The following is a 26,919-nucleotide window of genomic DNA, read 5'->3' as shown; positions in this document are numbered from 1 at the left end:
TAACAATAAGAACAATAACAAATAAAATAAATAAACTACAAAAATGTTACTAAACAAAAATAATCTTATTCATACAACTTTCATGTGTGTATAGTTTACTTGAAGTGTAAACAATAAACATACTTCGAAATTTAATTTTCTTTGCAGGGACTGTACGTGTGATATATCTTTGATTGTGCATTTAAGGATGTATTAGACATACAGTCACATACAGTCCCTGCAAAGAAAATTAAATTTGGAAGTACGTTTCATATTTACACTTCAAATAAACTATATACATATGAAAATTGTGTGAATAAGATTATATTTTTGTTTTTTGTAACATATTTTTGTAGTTTATTTTGTTATTTTTATTGTTAAAAAAATTAATAATTAAAAAATAATTAAAAAATTTGCATGTAATATTTCTTTTACAAGCACTTTAAATATTCGAAATAATTTATGCAAAATTTTATTGCAATTCACTAATTAGTTACAAAAATATAGAACAAATAAATATTTTATTTATTTACTGGTTTATACATCGCAATATAATTCTACGTCTTGAATACATAATGTACTTATATTTAAAAGTTAAGATTTTTATCATTCATTTTATAATACATTTCCATATATTTTTATCAGAGCACAGATTGAAAAACACATTATTATTTATTAAAATAACTTATAATCCAGATAGTAAATCAAATTTGTCGTATTAGTTTTAAACGTGATTTAGAATAATCTGTAATTTTTTAATAATTTCGTTATCATTTATGTTTGAAAATATGTATAAAACATCCTTAATTGTATATCATCTTGATAACGCTTACAAAATGCATTCTACGAAACTCGTCATGCTAATGTACATACATTATATACAAAAACACACATGAAATCCAAATTTCGCGAGATTTGTGAAAGAAAAATGTGTGAAAATACCGAAGGGAACTTTCACGGCACGTATTTTATGGGATTTTTCTATCGATTGACCTTGCCTTTGTAGAATCTCTGACTCTAAGAAGCACTCCACTTCTATAAGAGGCAATTATTTTTAGCCAAGTTCGAGCTTCTACTTACAATCTGGCTTCCTCTCTTCTTTTCGTCTATATAAAAAAGCTTTAAAAGATACTGTGTATTACTAATTCGTAACAGGTAACTTAACCAAATATACCATTGCAAATGCAACAGTAATTATAATAATTTATCTATAAAAATTATGCCTGCTTGTTAATACCTTAATTTTTTTTTATTAGATTTTAAATTTATGTACAAGTATACAACACAACGAATATGCTTCTAAAGTGATCTATATCCCATATATTCGAAGCAACTACTTCTTTTTCTGATAATGTTTTCGATTAAATATTTACTCCTCTCTCTCTCTCTCTCTCTTTCTCGGTCAAGTAATTAAAAAAATGTTTTACTTCGATAAATAATTTGATAGCTCATTAAGCAATTTAACTTGTTTTATATCTACGAACCTATCAAATATGACAGATAAAATGAATAAAAATAGATGAAGTGAAAAAAACAAGATTTCTCGACTAAAATTATTAAACTCCATTTACAAATAAATAATTTAATTTTAAATTAATATTTATTCTAATGGGGGGGGGGGGGATCATATTAATTATTTTATGTAATGTTTACGAAGATGATTCGATACGTTATTAAATAATTTAAAAAAAACTGCAAATATCTCTTACTTTACATCTGGATACTAGAAGAATACTAAAAAAAAAGAGAGTTTTTAAAACTATATAATTTATTTCTATTAATAAATTAATCACTAATAAAGGCGCTGGTGAAATTAAATGAAAAACGCATTAGATGATTTTTATTGCCATTTGATACAACAATATATGATCCTATGTATAAGCAATGCGTATTTTTGTGTGCACATAAATTGTTACGTTTATGTGAAGCCTTGTTACATGAAACAAGTATGCAACAAGCACTCTTCCATTAACAAATCCCTCATCGCGAATGGTCAAACGCCATTACGCCATTTATTCATACGGAACTGTCATTGCCGATGATATCGCATTAAAAAAAAAGAACATTTATCAATGCAACATGCATTCGTTTGCTTAATTGCGCATCCCTTCCTCCACAAGATATTATATCTCGGAATAAAAAGGAGGGAACAGGATGAAAAGCGGCAATAACAGTTTTTTTTAGCAGGATGTACCTATTTATTGCAGCTCATACAACACATTGTGTAATTTCGAACAGATTTTTTATAAAATTATTTTCTACAGAATCGACGTACCGACCGATTTCATGGAAATTCGTATTACACATTCACTATCCAAAAATTAAATTTACGCAACAAATATCAATTACAATATTATCTATCATTAATTTTTGTTTCAGACAAATTCGATATTTCTGAATAAAAATTATCAATACGATAACAATATATTATACATGTAAATTAATAATTAATATTTTTCTCCAGAGAAATACTTGTGAATAATATTCTTAATATTATAACGCATATTTCGCTGTTATAATTGTAATAATTATACTTTAAACACAGAAAAACTTGACAAAGAATAATTGATGTAATTTCTTATGCCCTACTTACAGAGTTACAGAAAGATAATTCGTACGAATTCTATCATAATGATATCGATTTTGTCATTAAAAGAGTAATATTTAAACCAGAGATGAAAAATATAATTAAATTGTTTAAAAAAAACACTGAAAATTGCTCTGTTATTTAATAGATTTTATTAAAACCAAAATTGTAATTAAATTTTATTATAAAATATTAATGTAATCGAAAATCTAAAACTGTTAAAAAAATTGAAGGATCTTTTTTTTTATCTCTGATTTAAACTTTCTCTCGAATCCGGGATTGTTACTAATATATATACATATATATATACATAAAAGAAGTTCTAAAAATCCTGTGTAAAAAATATAATTCTTATAAAGGTACTAGTATATAATGTACATCGAGATATGCACAGTATAATCATTCCAAGTTTTGTAAGTTTTGGAATAATCTAAAGGACGATACGTAAGATATATCACCTTCTTGCTTGTGACGAAGATACCATGTAGTTTGGCATCAATGTCGATTTTTAATCGTATACATATATCTACGTTAAAAAGATGACGTCCTGTCACACGATCACTGATGGCGGCGACAGAAGAGATGTCGTACCAGATAGTGCATTTACAGTATTCAGGGCCCGTGTAAACGCGCATCTGGCACGAGCCCCAACTGCCCTGTATCTCGTATTGGCTCGCTTCCGCTCCGCTCGCTCTCATACTCTTTTTATTCGTCAATCTTCGCAACATATCCCTCCTTTTTCTCCTTTATCTGCTTTCCAATTTATCCTTCCTCGTATTAAGTTATGATTCCTCGTATAAAATTACAATGTCTCTTTTACCCCGCAATATTAATAATAAAATCTCATTAAATAGTAATATTAAATTTGTCTCTAATCGCAATTGTGTGTGTCTGTGTGAGTGTGTTAAAAATGTAAACACTTATGTAATAACGTTCAAGTCACGCGATTATCTCTGACGTATAATTAAGTCTTCATTCCACGACATAAAAAAACTTTGTAGTAATGATAATTGACCGTCATGCTCGATGAATTGAAGTAGGTAATCAAAAATTGTCCACGAATTTCTTCAAGATAAAATGATAAAAACGACAACATAGAGTTAAGGTTTTTTTCGTGTCGTCCAGAAGGATGTCAGCTGATGCTATTTTTCCCTCGAAACGCGAAACGAGAAGAGGACGACGTTGCTAATAATAGCCGCCACTGTCCCCGGTGCCACGACGCGACGCTCCGGCGTCGAGACGCGTCTCTTCGTTGTCGTGCTAGCGCGATCTGCTAATGCATACTGACTTGCTTTTAGACAGTTAATTCTTTCATAAACGTCACCGGTGCGTCTCAAGGACATTACGAGAGAGTTATCAACGTTACGATAACTTACAAATTAGAAAGAAAACGTCTCATCTCATTTCAATTTATTTATTTCGCATTCTCGAGATATTCTATCAAGATAATTTATCTCAATAATGATTGCTGACCAATCAAAAGAATATTTTCTTGTTATATTTTTTTAAACACAAGAGTTGGATGATATAAATTATAGTTTATAGTTACAAAATTATTCACCGATATCAACTATTTAACAACACACGTTGATTTTTTAATACTCAAGTGATCCCCCCCCCCCCCCCACACGATAAATAAACGCGATTATCTACCGTTAATTATTTTTTAACTTAATCATGTGGCTTTCACAATAATATTGAGATCATATAGAATTATGAGATTATTATGTTATTCAAGTACAAGCGTTCGTTATTTCCGGTATGAATTTTGATTGATTTGAGATTCATCAAATAATCATATTATCTAGTTTGCATAATTTGTCCCGGGATCCGTTATCAGCGATTATTACAATCCATATCGAATGTTCAAGATCGTTCAAGAAACTAAAGGAACAATCTCGCTCTGCAGTTTGTAATTAGAAGGAAATAGGGTTTGTTCAAATACAAGACATTTATCCTTTTAACGTCTAGATCGCAAGAACAACATCGCTTGCTCGAATTCCCAGGGAATATCGAATTAATTTCAATTCTCACACTAGTTTGAGAAAATATCTGACTGCGCCACTGTAGTTACTATTTTCAACGTTTCAAGGCGCCCACGCGGTATGCATCGCGGACACTAATCGCGCAATATTACACCACGATTTCGGAAGGAATATTGTTTTAATAATTAATTCAATTTATTGGTATTAGTGATTTTTCAGAGATTTCTGACCGATGAGCTAGAGCGCGATTGACTAGTGTAAAAATGACGCGTCTGAGATAGTTCGCGCGAATGCACTTTGAAACTTGTTTTCTGCCAAAGTCAAGAGAGCAAGACCGCAGTGCAGCAGCGTTGTCGACATCGATTATTCCTCGTGATTAACCAGCGGCAACTGCGGCACCACCACCGGTGCACTGCATCCGCAAGAGAAGGACGCGGGGAGCGAGCAGGGCCTCGCGGTTGCCGAATGCAGTCGATCGGCGGCCGTTTTAGATATACGCGGAACGAATTGCACAATCTCTCGTGTACTCGTGCGACCTTGCCTAATCCGCAACAGGTGCATCGCGCGATCCAAAATTATCCTGGCGCGGCAGGTAATTACGTTTGATTACCGGTCGCGTCGTGACCTACCGCGCATAATCGGACGTGTCGAAACATCCTTGAGAATGATTCCCAATGGCAATCGATCTCGCAACGGAGATAACAACTATCCATAAAAAAGAATGTAAGATAAAAGATGCAAAATCGTCGATCGTTTCACAATGAGAAATGCACTCGCGGCAACTTTCCATGTGGGTCGCGTATTTCATCGCCACTCGTGAAAAGAGAGACAATTGCAATTTACGAACGTACACGTACATACAGTACGTGTACGTCCAACTGCTCTAGAGCAATAACGTTACACAATCGCGACCTTGGACCTTGTGAGCGCGGAATTTATCATGCCAAGTAAATCTCCGCTCGCGGAATGGAAATCGATCTCGGGAAGTATAGCGCGCGCGCATGCGCGCACAATCGATCGATCGATTTACATTTGCGGAATCAATCAAATCTGCAATGTTGAATATAATTATAGTAGAGTTGGATGCACCCAATGTGAAGATTGAATCCAAAGAGAATGTTTAAAATCTCTTAAAATCAAACTCCAAGATCGAAGCGTAGACACCATCCGCGCGATGTAACTACGATTCGAAGATCAGTTAGATTTCTCACGATATAATTTATATTACTAGTATTTTACACCAACACGAACGTGTGAAATCTTTTCGTCGATCAAGGACATAATTTGCGGGCTAATTAAGTGGAAAAAAAAATGGCGCAAGATTAATACTATAATATATATCGCGTACGAGAATGTTATGCGACTCGCGAGCGATACGAACAACGACTAAGCGACGACTAGAGCTGCTTGCGACTAAACTCAGCCTAGAAGCAGGAGCATGAGCCAGTAACTGCAGCGGCAGCGCTAGCCAGAAACAGCAAGCCAAGTAGAAACGGTTCGACATTTCCAGTCGCACCAGGCGTTATACAATCCGCGTGCATGCACGTTCGGCTGTCTCATTGCTCCTTAACCAACGTGCGCACGCGCGTGCCAAGAGACTGAAATTCCCGTAAAATATGAAACCTGTCTGCGAAACTACGAATAATATTCATAAGAGGTTATATAGAAACATATTTTGAAATTATATAATATTTGTAGCTTATAAATGCTCCAATATCTATACAAAATCCCCCCCCCCTCCCGACAATTTAATATCGCTTGAAATATAATTCAGAATGTATAATGCTCGCGAAAGATTACATCGAAAATTTATTAAATCGGATAAACAATTATTACAACAGATATCGATAAAAATATCCATCCAAGAACCGTGCGTTTAATCAAATATATTGTTTTCGATAAATTTCAATTTTGAATCCTACTTGAATTACATTTAAATTATACGAATATTAAAAGACGGTTTAACTAATTTTTACTGCTCAATTTCAACGTACTATAAAAAATTCACGCTCGCTTTTTCACCTCTGTATTAAACACGTATTAATTTAACATCGAGATAAAAAGTGCGATGATGTTACATGTACGAAAAATTTTGTCGTATGCATTGCATTCCCCAATTTCAATGCGTCTACTATTCCATCCCTCAGAACACCCGGTGAAATCATTGCGATATATACGAATTAAGGTAAATTAAAATCGAATACGAGAGAAGATGTTCGAGGAAAAACAAGAGAAGAGAGAGAGGAGCGAAACATGGTAGGAAATTTGAAGCGATATTTGCTTCGACGGTAACGATGTAATTGGACCACTTTGCCGTTAAACGAGCTTAACGATCGATTCTGCCGTACTACACATCGTGCTTTCTACGGGATCGAGACAGATCGGCATGACAGATCCTCCATGACATCGTCACCTCGCGGAGTTGCTAATAGCAGTGGCACGTCGCTTTTTCCAAAGATATACGTGACGACAAACTCAGCGACAAAAGAAAAGTCAAATCGATTGATTATAGAAACCAATAAACAAAAAGTCATTATGCTGCTCGGTGTCAACCATATATACCGAAAAATAAAAAAAAAACAAAAATTTTTTTCAAGAAACATGGAGGCTGTTATATGAAACAATTATATAATTAAACGTGTATCGCGTCTCGAACAAAAAATGTAATATAACTGAAGAAGTTTTTAAAAACATAAATAAAAAGATAAACGCTTCATCTCTAAATTAAAATTGCATTTAATTGGTTTGTTTTATCACGATGAATAAAACATTCGCACTCAAAATAAGAGTCTGACAATTAATTAATAATTTTATTAATTAAACCAATTAATGATTCAATTAATTTTCAAAATTCGTATTCTTCAATGATACTCTTTTTTTTCTCAAGTGTAATATAATTTCAAATTTATACTAAATTTTTTTGTGGCATCAGAATGAGAAAGAGCAGTTAAATCTCGATTCTCTCTCCTTCGATCGCGATGTCTAAGAGATACAAATTTGTCGGTGGGAAATTCGTATGTGCTTAATGCTGTCTCACTAATCACTAGCTATAACTATCTATAACTACTCGAGGAAGTTCGTGTTGCTCGAAACGAAAGAAAAATACGCGGCGAGAGACCATACGGCGAACAAGACGCGACTAACGCGGACGATCCGGGTAAGTGCCGCGTCGTGCGATTATGCAACCGCGTGGCCGAAAAAGCTATGCCAAGATGCGTGGCGCTGGGCCACACACGCCCCATCATCCGCTTAACCTCGAAACATTATCGTGTAGCCGGAGACCGTGCGACGTGCCAGCATCGGGGTTGGTCTCGTTATTATCGGGGTTGCGAAAAGCCCAGAGTTACTTGGCTCATTTGAAATTTCCCCCCCCCCCCCCGCCTGGCCCCCGAGAGTGACCTTTGGATATTGCATCGAGCTGTTATTTTCCAAATTATTTATATTTCGCGATATAAAATAAGAAATCTCTTCATGAATATCTAATTAATTAATTAAATATATAGTAATAGTATATCTTTGAAAATGTCACAAATGTCTTGTACTTATCAGAAAACACAAAAGACAATGCATCTAACCTCAATTAGTTCAGTTAATTAGTTGTTTTTTAATTGATAAGTAACTTGACATGTAAAGTGGATCTTATAATTTATAATAAAATAACAGCAAAAAAATACCGTATCTTCAGTTAAAATGTTACGAGATGATCGATCCGAAATCGTCTCCGAACTAGCATGAAAATCTTTCCCAATAGCCGATTAATTAAACGAAACGTTATCGAATCTGACCGAGACGTAGCTCAAATCGCTTTATCGTCCAAGTCACAGATTGTGCTAGAGTTCAGTTTGCATGAAATTAATTTCGACTGCCAACTACTGCCATTCTATTTGCATCGACAATGATAAATCTGAATTTCCATTCGTCGAACGCTAGATTCGTAATAAATACTCTTTTGTGTTCATATTCTCTCGGTCCTTTTATAAAAATTATATATAATTTACAAGTATTTTTCTACTATTTTAAATTTTTATGTCTCTATATATTACAAAAATACGCTCGATCTCGATATGACACGTTATATGTCATATTGATTCGCATCAAAAAAAGGGATGAGATAGAAATAAAACTAGACGAATAAACAGTGAAAAGCAAGCAGCGTGCGCGATTCTTATCAATAATGTTAAATACCTTAAAGAAAGAATAAAATTCCGAGCACAAATAATATATTTTACATGACAGATCAAAAATTTTAAATGTAAAATCTAAAATTAAAATATATAAATTGAGATACGTATAACAGTTTAGCTACTGTTGCAAAAAGAACTCTCTAAATCTCGTGGAGTGAAGTCCCATTTGAAGAGACTGAAAATTATGCCAATCTTGAAAAAAAGAGTGAAAAAGTCATTCTTGTTTAAGAGAGAGAGAGAGAGAGAGAGAGAGAGAGAGGCAGATTTTCACTCTTTTTAAGTGAGATTTACTCTTTCGGAATGAGATTCACTCCGAAGGAGTGAATCAATCCCTTTTTTGGAGTAAGGTTCCATCCAACCGTAGTATTATACTCCAAAAAAAGGATTGAGATCTCACTCCTTTGGAGTAAATCTCATTTCAAAAGAGTAAATCTCACTTTAAAAAGAGTGAAAATCTGGCACTCTTGAACAAGAGTGGGAGTATTTTCACTCTTTTTTCAAAACTGGCTCAATTTTCAGTCTCTTCGAGTGAGATTTCCACAAGATTTAGAGAGAATAAAGAAAGAGATGAGTGCTCGCGAGAATAAATCCTTACAATTAAAATCGAGAGAAAAGGAATCGAGTAAATTATAGAGACGTCATTACACGAGTCTGCACGAATTCAAATTTTTGTTCTACTAAATTTTGCAATCGATGATAGCAACACGCACATATCCATCGATGCACAGCTTTAAAATCGAATTGTCCGCTATTCTCTTTGATAAATTTTTGCACGGGATATGGGTCAGTACCGAAACGATCGATTCGCGCGTTGGCTTAAGGCACGGACGCGTCCAATAATGAGCCTATACTCGCGCGCGAGTTTCCCCGGACCGCGCGACCTTCGTCGCGTTGTCGCGCGTATAATTGTTGCTAATTATCGAGCGCATGCCACTACGCACGCACGTGCACTTTCGCGACTAATCAAGTGCAACGTAATAATGGCGAACGCCTCACGACACTACGTATTCTTTCTGTGACAAAACGGTAATTCACTCAAATCTTATAACATAACACTTTTGTATTATTTAAGAACAAAACCAGAAAACAATTGGAAGCATATTTATCTGTAAGATCGTTCTTTTACGCATTCGATTTACAATCTAATGATGTGCTATCCCCCCTCCTCCCCTGTATATGACTAACAAAAATATAACGTGAGTATAATTAAATGAAAAATAATATTATTTTGCTTATTTCTATACAAATAATTCTCTCTAAAGATCACATCAAAAGCAGACAGAGACGATAACAAACGACATCATCAACATCAATGCAAAACTTACATTATGAACAAATTTTCTCAATTAAGTTATCTTTGAAATTTTCTCGATGGTTATTTTAGCATGAAATACAAAAGCATGCTCTCTATTACCTGTAATTAGATATGACACAAAATTGTAAGTCATTGAATTTATAAGATATTTGTTCCCATGTCAACGCAACAGAATGTAACCGAGTGTATGATAATAAATTTCATCTGATTGAAAAAAATTACAATATTGCAACAAACGTCGCATAAGGAAATAGTCAAAGCTAGACAATAGTTTCCTATGATTAAAATATTATGTCAAATTATTAATCCTTTTGTAAAAATTTTGAAAATGTTCGTTAATTTTTAAAACAAATTAAAAAATTAATTTATCAAATTTTCATTAGGAAAAAAAAGATTTCAAAGCGATTCAAAGTATGGATTAAGTAATCAAATCCTTGAATATCGATGTGAACAATCGCGCGAAACGTAGCTTACGCAAATAAGTGCGTTACTCTCAAGATGCTCCGACATGCTGGGATGTCCTCGAAAATCTTGATGCACGACGAATGAGAAGTAGCAGTGGAAGAAGAAGAAGAAGAACGGCGACAGGTGGGTGGTCGAGGGACGACGAAGAGCAACGTGCACCTCTTCCTTGGCAAGGTAAGTGTCAGAACCTGGGTCGACTTAATCTTAGACAGCTACCACTATCGCGCATCATCGTCGCACACTATCACCGCAGCTGCTGCTACTACTACCACTACACACCGTTGGCAATCGTCATCATCTCATCACTATGGGTCGTAATTTTCGTCACTACCGAAACGCGAGGCGACGCGACACGTCGCTCTGTCCGACATGGTGTAAACGAGCCTTTAAGTCTCGCCATCTCACATCGCGGCAGTCGCGACACGACACACGCAATACAACGGCAGGAACCGGGGAGTGCACCTGCGCGCGCGCTGCCTGCACCGTTTTCTCGGTCGCGGCCCGTTTGTCCCCGTCACGACACCCCCCTGCACTCCATCCCTTCCTGCCTTCCCTCGCCTCTCCTGCGGTCGAACGGCCGCTCCCCACTCGCGCGCGCGCGCGCGCGACCGATGCATCGCGGAGGGGTTGAGGAGGCACCTTTGGCCTGCCTCCTCACCCCTCGTGCCCTCCTCTCCTACTCTTTCTGTACCTCATCCTCCTACGCCACTCTCTAACACACACGCGCACTCGAGAGAGTCGATTATCGTTCAGAACCGGGAGCTCTCCTACTACATAATATAATGAATAGAGAGAGAGAGAGAGAGAGAGAGAGAGAGGGGGGGGGAGGGGGGAGAAAGAGACGCGGTAATATGGTGGTCGACCGTCAAATGCGAGCACTGATTATGTAAGAAAAGACCAAGGAAATAAACTTGACGTGCTTCGCAATAAGCAGCTGCAGACGAATTTGCATATTACACACTTCTCGTAGTTATTATTAAAAATATCATTCTTATTTCTTCGTCAAAAATATCACTATAAAAATTGTGTAATGCTATAGTAAAGTAGTTGAAAGAAAAAACAAGAGAAATCAGCTGAAGAAAAGGAATGTGACACTTTCTCTCGTTTTAGGCTGGTCGTGCATTGCACCCGAAATTATCTCGCTATTTGCTATTTGTTGACGTAGCGATTATGCGGCTTGCGAGAAATGTACTTGTCTCGCGAAATTGTTTTTGTCGCGACGTATGACGGTGATGCGGTAAGAGACGTATATACGTGCAGGATAGACATATATTAGTCAGACTAAATATCATTGTTATGTAATTGAAAGCCGGTACACAACATGCTATATGTCTTTGGATACGTCATTCAATGCGCGCATATAATGAAGCTATTCTTGGTTTACCATCATGCAGTTTAAGCGCACGACGGTAATTGATCGTACGTCGCGTATCCAGAATAATTAAAAGCGCTTTCACTAGTAACACGAGACAAAAACGACTGAAAAGATCTTGGAACTGTTGAAGTCTCTGATTTTGACGTTGTTAGTCGTCGTGGAAATCATTATAAATTATTGAGGAAATGACAAAGACGCGATACCGAAAATGCAAACGTTTAGCTTAGTTTCAAACACATATTGATACGAAAAACGAATTTTGCGAAAAGTGAAACGAATGTTGTACATGATCATTTCTTCCGGTGGAAAAAGGAGATTCCAATGATATTAAAGATTCCTCACCTTTCATTCTTTGAGCGGAAAAAAATAAATTTATTAAATATTGAATGTCATTTGTAAAACTAACATTTTGTATAATACTACGTTAAACTACTTGACGCACACCATAAAATATCACTGAAATAATAAATTAGCTTTTTCCAGCAGTTCTCAAAACAATTTTGACAAATTGTAATCATTTTAAATTTCGAGGTATACATTTTTGGAAGCCCTTTATTATAAAAATCAGGTCTTTTGCTAACATGCGATGCTGATAACTGAGAACTTTTCTACTTGTATGTCGTCCACGCCGCAAATGCGACGAGTGGTTGTAGAGGAGTTGAAGCAACACGTGGCGGTCGGGGCGCGTAGCCGCGATCGCTCGACTGCAAAGCAAAGTCCATAACTACTGCACGCTCAATGTCACGGTTTGCACTATCATGATATCGCACGTAGAAAGTGCAAAATGTGGAAAAATAATAATAGTGTAACTATCACATAAAATATTTATAATAATAATAATAATACACACATAGCAATAAAGAGAGAGAGAGAGAAAGCATAGATTTTAAACCTGTACCATATATAAGGTGTAACGACAAGAAACAAATGTGAATATAAATGGAGGAAACAAATGTGTGGATAACAACAATAGACGAATATGTTAAATAAATTACATGAAAGGAAATTTAACATAATATGTATAACAGTGAAGACGCGTCGAAGTTAAATTTACTCTCGATAGTAGCTATAACTTTGCTTAATGTAAGAGTCAAGCGAATATTACAGAAATGCTTTATGAACAAGTATTGGATATATGCAGCAAATGCAGAAATGTTAAGCGCCATTGATATAACGATAGAGGTATGCTATTTAAAAATCATAACCAAGATGTTTTCAAGCAATTTTTAGAGAAAAAAATAACATTTTAACATTGATAGGCGCATATTAATAAACGCGCGAAAATAATATTTGAAATTTACGAATCAAAAAAATACTTAGAAAGTGAAAAAGGAGTTTTGGAATATAAAATCGTAAAACATGTGATCGACAAATTCAACAAGCTTCCATGAATGAGATTTCCTCTCATCTCCCATAATTCCTCTTAATTGCGCGAAGAATATTTTACTGTTGTATGACACTGATATAATCCACTTGACACATGACGTAGTAATTCCCTCTTTTTTCCACAACTTTTCAGAAAATTTTGCATGCCATGCAAAGAAAGATAGAGAACGACTTCATTTACAATAAACAAAAAGAACAGTTTTAAATCTATTTTTTGAATTAAAATATGAAATATTTATTTTTTTTTTAAATATTGTATTTTTATCCATAAAATTTTCAAATAAATCTTGCTACTTCTAGAGCATGTTATGGTGAAACAAATAGAAATTTTGAGTCTGTTAAAAATGAATTATTATTATTTTACAGTCTGATAAGAATTTGCATATTTAATAAAATTTATAAAACATTTCTCAATGTTATAAAGCGTCGAATATTATACATAAATATATAATTATTTAAATAAAAATCGAGATTATAGTAAAATTAAACAACAAAAAATATAATCAAAAATTTCCTTGCGCAAGTGACGAGAGCGTCTCACTATCTCAAAACATGCGATCGTAGCAAGAAGCGCGAAGAACATTAAAATCGTGGAGACAAAACGGGAAAGGAACGGGATGGTGTATCGATCCAAGTAAAATCAGCTTTTACTCTCAATTCTATGAACAGTAGATATAGAAACGCTCGCACTTGTCGACCTTGAACAACATTAAGGATGCAGTGAATTTTAATGAGCTAAGAACGATTTCATGTTCAATTAATTTTGCAAGCGTAACAATTTTTATTCATTATTAATACATATATGTGTATTAGTCACATACGTATCTATCATAAAATAGAATCGACCAGTTATGATTGAGAGTGCAAATTACAATTGATGGCTTCGCGTTGTAACGATAACTTTTTGTAATAATTTTGTTTCAAGACTTGTTCTTCCTTTTTATAATAATTTTATTTCAGAACAGACGGAAATTAAACTCCTTTCCTCAATTTTTAAATCGATCTATTCGAGCACGCGGTATATTGTCGGAAAATACTGTCACATTTATTCTGTAACACAATCATATATCTCGATTTCATGTACTTACTTCTTACTAAATAGCTGCTAACCTTCGGTCAATCGAAAATTCAATTCTTCAGATCCAAATAACATTGTGTCGTATCGACTACGTGCAATCTGGCTTCACTGTGAACACGTAACAAGGTGGACTCTTCCGCGTGTTCGGGGAAAGTGGGGACGGTCCCTGTCAGGGGTTGACCTAATTCCAGTCACTAGGTTAGCCTCTGACTGTCTGACCTTTTCCCAGGAGCAGTCCCGGCAAGGATGCGCGGCAAGCGCCCGTCAAAACGAAAGATCTTCAATTTTATGAGTACACACACTGCACGTATATTCTTCGTAGACCTTACTACCGGAAAAATAATCGACGCGTGAGAAAAAAATATTTGAGTAAAATAAAAAATTAATTCTAACAGTTACACTCGCTTACACCACTTTTAAAGTTTCTTTCAAATGAAGTTCTTACGCGATTTAAAATATGTTCCCAATTTTAAAATGTTGTTCAAATAAAACTATTCGAATAGCTACATATGGCTCTTTGCCTTAGTTTACATATTTAAGAATCCTAAAAAGACATAATCATCTCAAATCTTTGTCAACAAATCTTTTACGTAACGTAATTAAAAAAAAGAAAGTAAATGAAATAATAGACCGTTGAAAATTAATCTCCGAAATAATATTTGAGCAAACGGTGAAATAAAACAGAATCGAAAACGAGAAAACTGTAAATGGGTATAGTTCATGGAAAATGCGCGTAAGTGTGCATGAGGGAGGAGGGATGTGTTCGCCAGGCAAGTGTAGGCTGACTCCGAGGGGATAAATGAAACTGGGTCACCCCTGGGAACCGGAGAGAGCTTGGCTCGCATCCGGGTAGAGAAGAGAGCCTGCGAGTGTTGGCGGCAACCCGGTACAACACCCACAGCAATATCGAGGTAGAAAATTACCTGCTCGAGAACTCCTTCGTCGTGAATCTCCTATTAATTATCTTAATCGACTAAGCTTTCATGTCATTCACACAGCATTCAATTCGCAATAAATAAGTTCCCAATAAATACTATATCGAAATATTTTCAATTACATTTTGAAACAATAAAATATTTATGCTAACCATTTAATGCACATATAAAGGTATAGTAAAATTAATTAAAAAAAAAAAAAAAAAAAAAAAACCGAGTTACTGTGTTAAATTTACGACTGTGCGTCAGTCACGACTCTTCAGAATAGCTATTAGAATGAGAAATAATGCTTGATTCAACGACGAGATATTTTAACGTACCGTAATTTAGTAACTCAAGCTAACTCCCCTTTTGCAACGAATGACGTCGGCATTAGTTTAAACGCCCATGATTGGACAGAGTCGATGTATCACTTGCAAACATTATAACGTGACTTTATACCTTATTAATGCTTTTATACGCGTTTCACTATTCATGACGCATAATTTATTAATAACGTTCTAAAATATTCGCAATATCGCATCTACACATCGCCTATCACTACGTTTCATAAAATACAAAGATTATTTTTTCATTCGTAAGTGAATAGATGATACATTGTTATTCACAAATTTAATTGTTGCATCATCTTTTGGGACTCTAAAAAGGGATCTTAAAATTTATAAAGCTAAACCTTTGCTGATTACTGATATTTAAAATATGCTATTTTTAATAATAAATATCATACCGCAATTTGAGTACATCATTAATTTAATAAATCAACAGTCTATAGAGCTTTAATATTCATGAGCAATGATTCTTAAGAAAAATTCAGAAAAACTTTTATAAATAGAGCATCTCTAAGAAAACCAAATCAGTTGTTGATAAACACAACAACGCGGCACGATTGCATAATACACGCGTTATGTGATAATGAGTACAGCTCTTTCTTTTTCCGCATATTTGTTGTACGTATAATATATTCACAATTTTTTAAGTACAAAGGTATAAAAGAGTAGACTACTAGTTCGCAAAGAACATACTATCCCAGTAATATGTTATGCGGATCTTATACGGTCAATAATATTGTCAGTACCAACAAATACTGACAAGAGATTATTGATCGTGTGTGAGTAATATCAATATGGACTGATGCAAAATATTAATGGTTGATTCGGATTTCTTAATTCTCGAACATCAGTATTGCTCTGTCGTAAGAATTATACGGGTCAGCGCAATCATTCGAAGATATATGTCTGCAATCTGTTTTAAAAAAAAAAAAAAAAAAAAAAAAAAAACAATTTTCTCGCTCGAATTTTTAATCAAAAAGATTAAAATAAGAAATCTCAGAACATGGCAAAAGCGTATAATACGTATCAACCTTTAACATTTTATCTTACTGAACATAACAGTTATTTTAACAATTACAACAACACGGTAATTATATTAAGAGATTATAAACAATGTCAAAGTTTTATTTGTATATTTTCCAATATTAAAAAACTTTAATAATATATAACCATTGTATTTTTAAAACTATTAAGCCGCAATAATGTAAATTCGATAACAGATGGGCAAATAAACATAAATTTATTACAAATATCATCTAAAGAAAGTGAAAACATAGATCGGTTATGACGTTGCTTTGATTATACTGCGGCCAAACATGCGGCGCGGCGTATCGATGCGATTTTCAGCGCATAATATACCTATCGAAAAATAATGCCAATAACATACACGCAATACACGTACGCATCACGAAAAAGAGAAGGAAGTGTTTTTGCATACCGGCTGCCAAAAATGCAGTATGCCGCAATTCCGCCTTGCGATTTTACGTAACGCGGCAATTCCGTGACAGTTTTACTCGTCCGCCCGAGTTTTCTCGCTGCAGCGCAACGTCGGATGACGTGGCGGTTAAATTTTCCGCCGAGTCGATTGTGTATACGTATACCGCCTTCCGACACGGTCCTAGGCTGCTCTCCACGATATTAGGAGATACATGTGACCGTGGAACGGCGGTCGACGTGACTCACAAGGAAGAAAAGCCGCAAGACATGTTGCGCATATGAACGCATATTTTACAGCTAGTACAATTTTGCCGCCAACGGACACATGATACTTTAACGCAGCGACGCATTGAAGATCCAAATTTTGCGTATTTATAATTTAAATTCAATACATAAATTCTCTCTCACTTTCTTTCTCTTTGACAGATAATATACTTCGATAAAAAGGATAAAATAATTTTCAGAAATAGGCTTTAAATAAATACATGTTGCAGTAAATAGAATTTTATCAAAAAATAAATAAATAAATTTGACAGATTCCTCAACATGTATAATATTATATTTCGAACTTGATTATTAGAAATAAAAGAATCTCATTCCAAAGTTAATTACACGCATCATAAATGACTGGCGTGATCCCGATCGAGAATGTTTCAATTATTCGATTAACAAACCAAGTTGTCTCAAGCGAATATCATGGAAAATCCGATGAAAAATCAGACAGCGTAGAAGTAAAACCCAACGGTGGGGAGGGGGGGGATTCTTCTAAGCTCGAGCGTCAGCTGATTGGTTGCTCCGGCGTCAGCTGATTTTGACAGCCCGGGCGACCTTGCGAGTCCTAGCCGAGGTATCGACCAATCGGGAAGCATTGCATTGTGCGCACGCGCCTGCACTAATCCTGATCAGCTGACTCTAGCAGAGTCCGCATCCTCGATGAGATCGAAGAAATTTGTGCTACAGGTTCTCTGTCAAGAGACTTGTCATTCCAATAATCTATTCAGCACCAAATACCAATTAAATCAAAGCAAAGAGAATTCACATTTCAATTCCGACAGAAAAATCACCGACAGAATATATTAAAAACTAATGAACCGTTTGTACTACTCATTTATATTGGATTTTATTATATTTCAAAAATTGTATTAACAGGAATGTTAATATAACACAACAGTAAATGAGATATTATGGAACACTGATTTTTTTTTACAAGAAATATTAACAACTTACAATGAAAATAAAATATAAGTATATCTAATGTTAAAAATACCACAATCTAAAAGATAATAAATATAATATTATAATTAGATAATGATATTTTTGAGTTTCAAATTTTTTTTAGAGTGGATCACATCACGATGACAGGATGTGTGTGCCTGCACGTTGCCAATGTTGCCGGGGCATCAGCTATATTCATTCCGGGGTCTCGAGCTACCCCGATCAATAATTCGTTTCCCAGCTGTCACGCCCCTCGCAGACGAAGGAACAAACGTTCGAACAAACGCAATATTAACTAAAGTTAAACTATATAATTATAGTACAAGACTGTATTATTATTTAATCTCATCCAAATCGAAGTAACTACGTCGAAATATTTTCACAATAGCTGCAAATGTTTGAATCTTACAATGAAAATAAAATATAAGTATCTCTTTGATACAGGATGATAGGAGACGTTTACTCTTGTAAGCATCTTGTGTCGCATGATGGACGATGTTTACTTTTTTACATTTATTTTTATTCGTTCCATCACTACGAAAATGTCGAAAATACAATTAAATTAAACCGATTCGCATTACAGAAGAACCAACGTCGTTACTTTTCCAATTCTATTTAATACGTAAAATCTCGCAACTGCACATCAGCAGATACGCCATCTCTTGAAAAAGGATCAAGACTTTTGTACCCATCTTCAATTTAGGTGAATATTTAAAGCAAACTTTGAATTATTCATGATTCGTATCAGATCGGGGAGAGGGGAGAATAGAATTTTTTAAATAATTTTATGTGTATATATATATATATATATATGTATACATACATACATATAATACAATATAAATGATACTTTAAAAAATCAAAATACGCATTTAAAAAAATAAAGACACAAAGTTATAAATAAAATTCTGACATTTCCCTGAAAATCTAACACGAAGTATAGATAACAAAAAATAAGTCTTATTCCATACCTATAGTTATATAAATGTTAAAATGTGATACTGCATCTTAATTTGACAAGTACAAATTGATTTCGTATCGCTCAAGATCCTCTCTGTGGGAGAACCGGGGAGGAAGTAATCGATCATAAAAGAACTTTGCAATTGCTCGATACAGCAAGACATCCGATCTGAATTCGTCTATTGCTTGTCGCTTTCGGCCGTCTTTCTCGATGGTTACTCTCAACTTTTCGACTTTTGCCAGCCGGGTTGCCAATGCCCCCAGAAAACTGAGATACCACCAGCTGTGTTCACCCGCTTCATTACCTACCGAGTGAACGCAGAGTGGCTCCCTGTCCTCCGAAAGCTCGTTCCGCTGATCTCTCTGGTACGTGCGCACTCTCTTACCGACCGGATGGCGTATAATCGTCACGCCACATCATGAAGTATCGCCTTGTTGCAAATGTTCACTTATCTCAACGTGGAATTGCATTGTTTCTGCTAAACGCGCCACGTGATGTCTTCTTATCGATCGAGCTCAATATCCTCCCGTATCATATTTCGATTACATGATTATAGTATGACCAGAAGAGTGAGAATTATGAAATACCCTATTACATGAATAAAAACAACTCTACTTACTATTCTATACTTTCTTATAAATAATATTCACGAGATGCTTTCTTACAATTTGTACTCTTGTGTTGCTCTTATTGTACTTGCTATAGAAAATATATACATAGGAAAAAAACAACAGAATATACAATAAACTTATATATATTTAAGTTTTTTAACACATGGATGCGATACTTGAATTTTCCATAAAAAATTAATACAATTGAGTAAATATTCACACAGCTAATTGACACTGTTACAATTATTGAATCTTCGGAAAAATACAGGAAAATAACGTTCATACTGTCTGTGATTCAGTAATCAATTGCAAAAAAAATAGTAAGAAAAAACTAAGAAACTACTAAAACAATTATCACGTATCATTAATAAGCATATATAGTGTAGGCTTGTCTGATTACACATGGCGTATTCCACTTAACAATCTTGAGTCAATATCAATATACAAGTTATGGAAGAGTAACCGAGAAATACAAATCTTGATCCTCTAATACATTTAACTAATCTAATACATTTAAATATGTACACTACGTTTTTTTTTTATATTACACAATAAAATAAATTAATTTAAGGTTTATCTTTTGAATTATATTAACTTACGTATATCATATAATAACAGATTTGATATCTATTCAAATTTTGTTCAAGAGATTAAAAATTTTAAAAATATTGAAATTAAAAATATATATTAGGTGTACAACTTTGCTTCCGCCGTTTTCCTATAGATGGCTTTAGCGGTAAGTGGCGATCGAAATAAATAGATCATAGACGTCATACAATAAACTTGGGCAACTGTCAACATAACCCCATAGAAACATTAGTCGATTTGTGTCTGCATCATAAAGTTATTCTCGATTGAAAATGTCAGTTTACAAGCCAAATTCTCGTAATTTGCGGGAGATTTTAATTTTCGCTTCAATATGAAGAAATCTGCGGCTGAGGCTCATCGAATGCTCTCAAATACTTATGGTGAGGCCGCTATTAGTGAAAGAACGTGTCGTCAGTGGTTTCAACGCTTCAAGAACGGTGATTTTGACATCGAAGACCGGCATAAACGGTGGAAGAGAGGTTTTCGAAGATGCAGAATTGGAGGCATTACTTGATCAAGACTCGTGTCAAAATCAAGAAGAATTGGCACGATCATTGGGAGTGACTCAACAAGTCATTTCAAAACGCCTCAAAGCCATGGGAATAATTCAGAAGCAAGGAAATTGGGTGCGAGTTGAAGCCGAGAGATGTTGAACGGCGTTTGTTTGCTTGTAAACAGCTGCTTGAAAGGCACGGAAGGGATTTCTGCATCGCATTGTGACTGGGGACGAAAAATGGGTTCATTACGATAACCCCAAGCGCAGAAAATCATGGGGAGTTCCCGGCCATGCTTCCACGTCAACGGCCAAACCGAATATTCACGGCTCCAAGGTCATGATCTGTATTTGGTGGGACCAGCTCGGCGGAGTGTATTATGAGCTTAAAACCGACTGAAACAATCACAGGCGATCGGTATCGAACGCAATTGATGCATTTGAGCCGAGCATTGAAAGAAAAACGGCTGCAATACAACGAGAGACACGATAAAGTGATTTTGCAGGATGACAATGCTCGACCCCATGTTGCGAAAGTGGTCAAGACACACTTGGTAACGTTGAAATGGGAAGTCCTACCCCACCCGCCGTATTCTCCAAACGTTGCTCCCTCTGAATATCACTTGTTTCGATCAATGGCACACGGCCTGAATGATCAGCACTTCCGGTCTTATGAATAAGTAAAAAATTGGATCGATTCGTGGATCGCCTCAAAAGATGACCAGTTTATTCGACACGGGATTTGTACGCTGCCCGAAAGATGGGAGAAAGTAGTGGCCAGCGATGGACAATACTTTGAATCATAAATATATAACCAGTTTTTTACAATAAAGCCTCGAATTTCGGGAAAAAAAAACGGCGGAAGCAAAGTTGTACACTTAGTACAAAAATATTAATTAAATAACATCAGAAAAGCAAATACAGAAAACACTATATACATAGAGAAGGCAGACAAAGAAAATTAATAAAAAAGATAGACGTACGATCATTTAAATCTTTCATGTCTGATACCAGAAGGTCCAATGATTCTTTCAATTGTAAATTTTAGATATATTCAAGATACTCTGATAGACATAAATTTATTAATCGTCATTATACCTCACACTTGTCATAATATAATGTATGATCTATATTTTGTTAATTAATTACATTTATAAATTACATAACATACAGCTGAGATTACATTACGCTTTAATTGAGACGAAGATTGACAGCGCATGGAAGAAAAAACTAATTAAAAATTAAACGTTAATTTCTGAGTACTATGAAGAAGCGCTACGAAATGACGTCGCATTCGATAAATAGTACCGCACTTGCACGGCCGATTTAAAGCACTTAACAGACTCAAATGTTTAAAGCACGCGTCATTATCTTTCTCTTCTTATCGTGCTGTCTACAACGCTGCGTTCTATCTTTAATAGCGTCAACAGAGCGCGGCATGTTTTGCGCGCAGTAGTGGTACAACCTGCGGCGAAATCAACGGCAACGCAACCGATGCGACCGACGTCGCGGCCACGTCCCAAGGTCAGTGCGATAAGTCGGTCAAACCGCGGGGTTATCGCGCAATTCCGTATTTCGTTTAGCACGTTTAAATGGAAAGCCCAACACTCGCGTGCAACCTTCGGCTTCCCGTCCGATTGGAAAGCAATTTTAAATTGCAGAAACTCCACAACTTTCATAAAATTCTCCATAACACTTGTTCGGCGATTAATTAAAATTTGAAATTTTATTCTTTATTATAAATTCTTGTCTAAGAATTCATGAGCATTATTTCTAAAAAAAAAACAGGGTTGGCAAAAAATATTTTTTCCTTAAAGAATAAACTATTGTATTTTTTTAAAACATGTTTTTAATGCTTCATACACGCTTTAAACGTTAGCATTACAAAAAAACATGTTTAAAATATGTTAAAAAATTTATCAATTAAGCATGTTTTAAACAATTTAAAACATGTTTAAAACATGATTTTTACCAACTCTGATACAAATATAATATTATTATATCTGATGATTTAAATTTTATGTCTATGTATAATAGCTTATTCCCATCCTGATTTTTATAAATGTACATTTACTTGCCGCACTCATTTTTTGGCAATAATATACAAATAGCTAAAAAATTGCGTTTGAAAAAATAGCGAGTCCATAGTTCATGAATGACGAAGCTAAAAATGGCCCACCCGATGACGCACTATTTCGGCGTGCTCAGCCAATCGTGCCAAGGTTCGGGCAATTGCGTATCACGTAATTCATACAACAATCTTAACTTTATTACCATTCAATTATTATGTTAACCGTAATACTTTTTTAAATATATATAGCTTCGCACAAAAACTTATTTGCGCGACATCTATTTAAATAAATTAAGTGTCGAAAGCATACTGCGTTTATTTAACTAACTTATTTACAACATAATTTTGTTCATACGTTTTTATTAATCTCAAAAAATTGTTTGCAACACTTGCGTTGCTCAATATTTTTTTCTACTGTTCACTAATTACATAAGAATGGTCAAACGGTGTTGGTAGTATCGCTCCTCGATCGAATCGAGAAACCTTGTTCAGAACGCTAATCAATGACAACAGAGAGCCAATTTCTCTACAAGCGGCGTAGAAAGTTGTTTTCGGAAGCTCACGCGGCTTCATTGAGAGCGCTTGGAAACGAGCCAATAAGAGATCGCACAACAGAATGTTTGTCGCACATCAATATGTCGTTCGAACGACGTCATGTATCGTATCGTGTATCCGTATGTATTCCCGATAGGCCTGATATAGGCCAGCGTATGGTGTATCCGAGCGGAATCAAATTAATACAAAACATGCATATAAGTAACAGTGATAAATTCTCGTAATTGACAATGTCGCTCCTTAAGAAGATTCGTATCAAGATATTTTCGAACGATACCATCAGATCATTTCACGTAATAAAATTTCGTACAGGATTCTGCTCGGATATTGCAAAAAGAAGTGTATAGATTCGTTTGCACTACAGGATTTTTAGACATTTTTGTATGTAACAAGAATTTGTATAAATTTATTTTTACCTTGAAATGTATAAGGGAAAATGATTCCAAAGTAATATACTCTAATAAGATACAATTAATAATGAAGATTGTTTAAATAAAGACCAAGTATTTTGTACTGTTTAAAAGAAAGTTAAGCGTAATTTTGGATGATTTCGTATATAAAACTTACAGATTATATCGCAACTGTTATCAAAATGTGATTACTATAACAAGTTGTTTCGCTTATCTATTCTCATGTAACTATCGCTGCGTATATCGTACGCACACTTTATAAACAATGATACAAGATTTCAAGGTAAAATCATAATGGTAATACCAAAGATCGTAAAGAGTGCAAACAAATCTTAATTGCCAATAAAATATATTTCACTGGTAAGATCAATCTGAAAAAGACTCGTCCCTTGATTTTAATTTTTTATTCTTAATTGATCATAAAATATATATTTGTTAATTTTTTTCGTGTTACTAATTGGACTTGCCTGATACAATAAATTAAATTTTTCCAAAGGATGAAAAGCTAATTTTCCAGACCGATCTTGACACGCTTGATGAAAAACAGAACAACGGCTACTTACAGTCTGCTGCTGGGTTCATTGTTGGCTTCGTCACCTTCAATTCGATACACCTTGCCGGACATGACGTACTCAAAGCTATCCGCCCTGGAACCTCCCTCCTGTTCCATAGGATTCCACTCGTTACCATCTGGATATCCATCTTCACGTAATGTCGTCGACAGCACAAGACGGAATTTATCTCCTAAATACACAATGATATTTTGTTACACGCATAAGAGCTTTATCCCACGTACCGAGTTATCGTTCGTTAAAATCTTTGCTCTGTACATTACTAGAGCGAAAAATGTCTTTGATTATATAGGTATAAAACAATTTTTTTGTAACTTGATTACTATTATATATAACTGGAAAAGTTGTAAAATTTGCAGATAAATATTTATTACATAAACGTCATTACTGTTAAAAATGTGGAATATCTCATAATGACACAGATAATGATACGTAGACGGAAACAAATTTATTGAACGTATCATGTACATTAACACAAAAATATAATTCCTAAAAAAAAAGAAAATAAATCTCTAGTAGAATTGGAAAAATTAAATATAAGAGAATTGATAGAAAAAGTATACTGAATCATACTTAATATCTAAATGACTAAGTAAATCATTTTATCTGCGTATAATACTGGGTGTCTAACGCTTCAACGTAAGATGATCCCGATGTTTCTTGGGCACAAAAAAAGCACGGACCAGCCATGCAATGACGGAATATAAACGGATCCAATAATAGCTTTCACACGAATGCATCGAAAACACACCGCTACACGATTGCATCAGTCTCATTGCATCCACTTATTGTTGCCATTAGAGTGTGTAAACTAACGGATCTGTCTTTTTCACCATGCATACAATATTTCGATAAATATATGGCACTCACTTTGCATCTGACTACGTAAAGTGCACTTCAATTGCGTTGAACAAGCCGTTAAAATACAATTTACAGAGCAAAATAAGAATTTGTAAAATTACGAAATAGTGAAAGTAATTGTTAATATATACTAATTAATATTATTAAGTAATAAAAACTTGGAATAATTCTTTATTTGTTCTTATTAAATCTATATTCACGGAACAATTACAAAGTTGCATATAAAATACCTACATCTTCTCTCGTCTGGCATCGTAAAATCGGCAGATATTAAAAATAAAATTTTATTATTTTCATTTATTATTGTTTTATCATTTTATTTAATACGATTAATAGATTTTTATGAAACATTTTTGTAAAAATATAATTCCACCACTGTTATGAACACGAAACACACTTTATTCACACGGTCAATGGAATGTTGCTAATCGTGGATATTAACCCTTACCGTACTATCTACAATTTGGTGCCTCATCCATACCATCAAGGGTCACTTCAAATCTCTTCGTTTTTTTACCTCTACAAAATAATTAAAAAAATCTTTAAAAATTTACCAACATACTTTCAATTTTCTAGAATAAATATTGACTCTTTATTTTGGAAAATAATAAAATGTAGTATATATATATATATATAATTTATAATTACTGAAAGACTCAAAGAAATTTGCATGAGCAGGAATCGCTCGGCCACTAGTTATCCATATTAGTACGGTAAGGGTTAAGAAAAAAAAAAAAAAACAAGATTAGTTTAAATCCAATCACTATCTCTCTCGTTAAATTAAATTAATTTACTGTCTGAGAGAGATTTTTTAATTAATTTACTATCTGATTTTTAAAGATATCTTTCTATTGCATCAAATGTGTTTATAATGTCAAGGTAAGTTCGCTTGCATGAAATTACGTGAGTCGAGTCGTGCGAATTGGAAGCTTCTAGAATCGATTAAGTTCAATATCGAGAAAGAAAAAGAACTGAAACATATATAAGGTTGAGCTGGTGAGAGAATATAAGAAATAATATAAAAAGAAATAGGAAAGAGAAATAAAGAGAAAACTGCTAAAAGAAAAATCATCGTATAGATATATTGCCGGAGCAAAAATAAAGTAGGCAAGGAAAAAGAAAATTGAAGCTACGCTTTAATAAAACTTGACGAATAAATCATCTGGCATCGCTATATCAAGAGACATAAACTATGAATCTCGAATTGAATTCATTGCTTCAATCAAACATACGCAGATTCGTCTTAAGCAAAAATTCTAAAGGGCCTTTTGGGACTGTCGTCGCAACGCATACTGCATTTTAATGTAGACATAGAGAGCATAATCGTTAGAACGAAAAAGTTGTCAGTTTCCGTACGAAGCCCTGAGCTGAAACGATACGTAAGAAAGCCCGGGACGCAAGGTCAAGGTTAAGCACACACAACGGCAGGTATGGTGGCGAGCTTTAATCGATACTACATCGTTGCCGGTGGTGGTGGTGGTGGTGGTGGTGGTGGTGATGGTAGTGGTGGTGATGGTAGTGGTGGTG

General features: G+C 34.7%; 1 protein-coding gene across 2 annotated transcripts in view; it reads right to left on the bottom strand.

The window, feature by feature from the left end:
• Positions 1-26,919, bottom strand: part of Rpb8 (DNA-directed RNA polymerases I, II, and III subunit Rpb8) — a 71,049-nt gene that overhangs the window by 2,199 nt on the left and 41,931 nt on the right. For both annotated transcript variants that reach the window (XM_018503975.1, XM_018503976.1), the window contains one exon: positions 24,523-24,703. In XM_018503975.1, coding sequence (XP_018359477.1) covers positions 24,523-24,703 — 181 coding nt within the window. The remainder of the gene's footprint in view (positions 1-24,522; positions 24,704-26,919) is intronic.

The sequence above is a fragment of the Trachymyrmex cornetzi genome, unplaced genomic scaffold (assembly GCF_001594075.2).
Source record: "Trachymyrmex cornetzi isolate Tcor2-1 unplaced genomic scaffold, Tcor1.1 scaffold16, whole genome shotgun sequence".
Classification (NCBI taxonomy): Eukaryota; Metazoa; Arthropoda; class Insecta; order Hymenoptera; family Formicidae; genus Trachymyrmex; species Trachymyrmex cornetzi.
The sequence above is the reverse complement of the archived record's forward strand: the minus strand, read 5'-3'. Positions and strand labels throughout refer to the sequence as shown.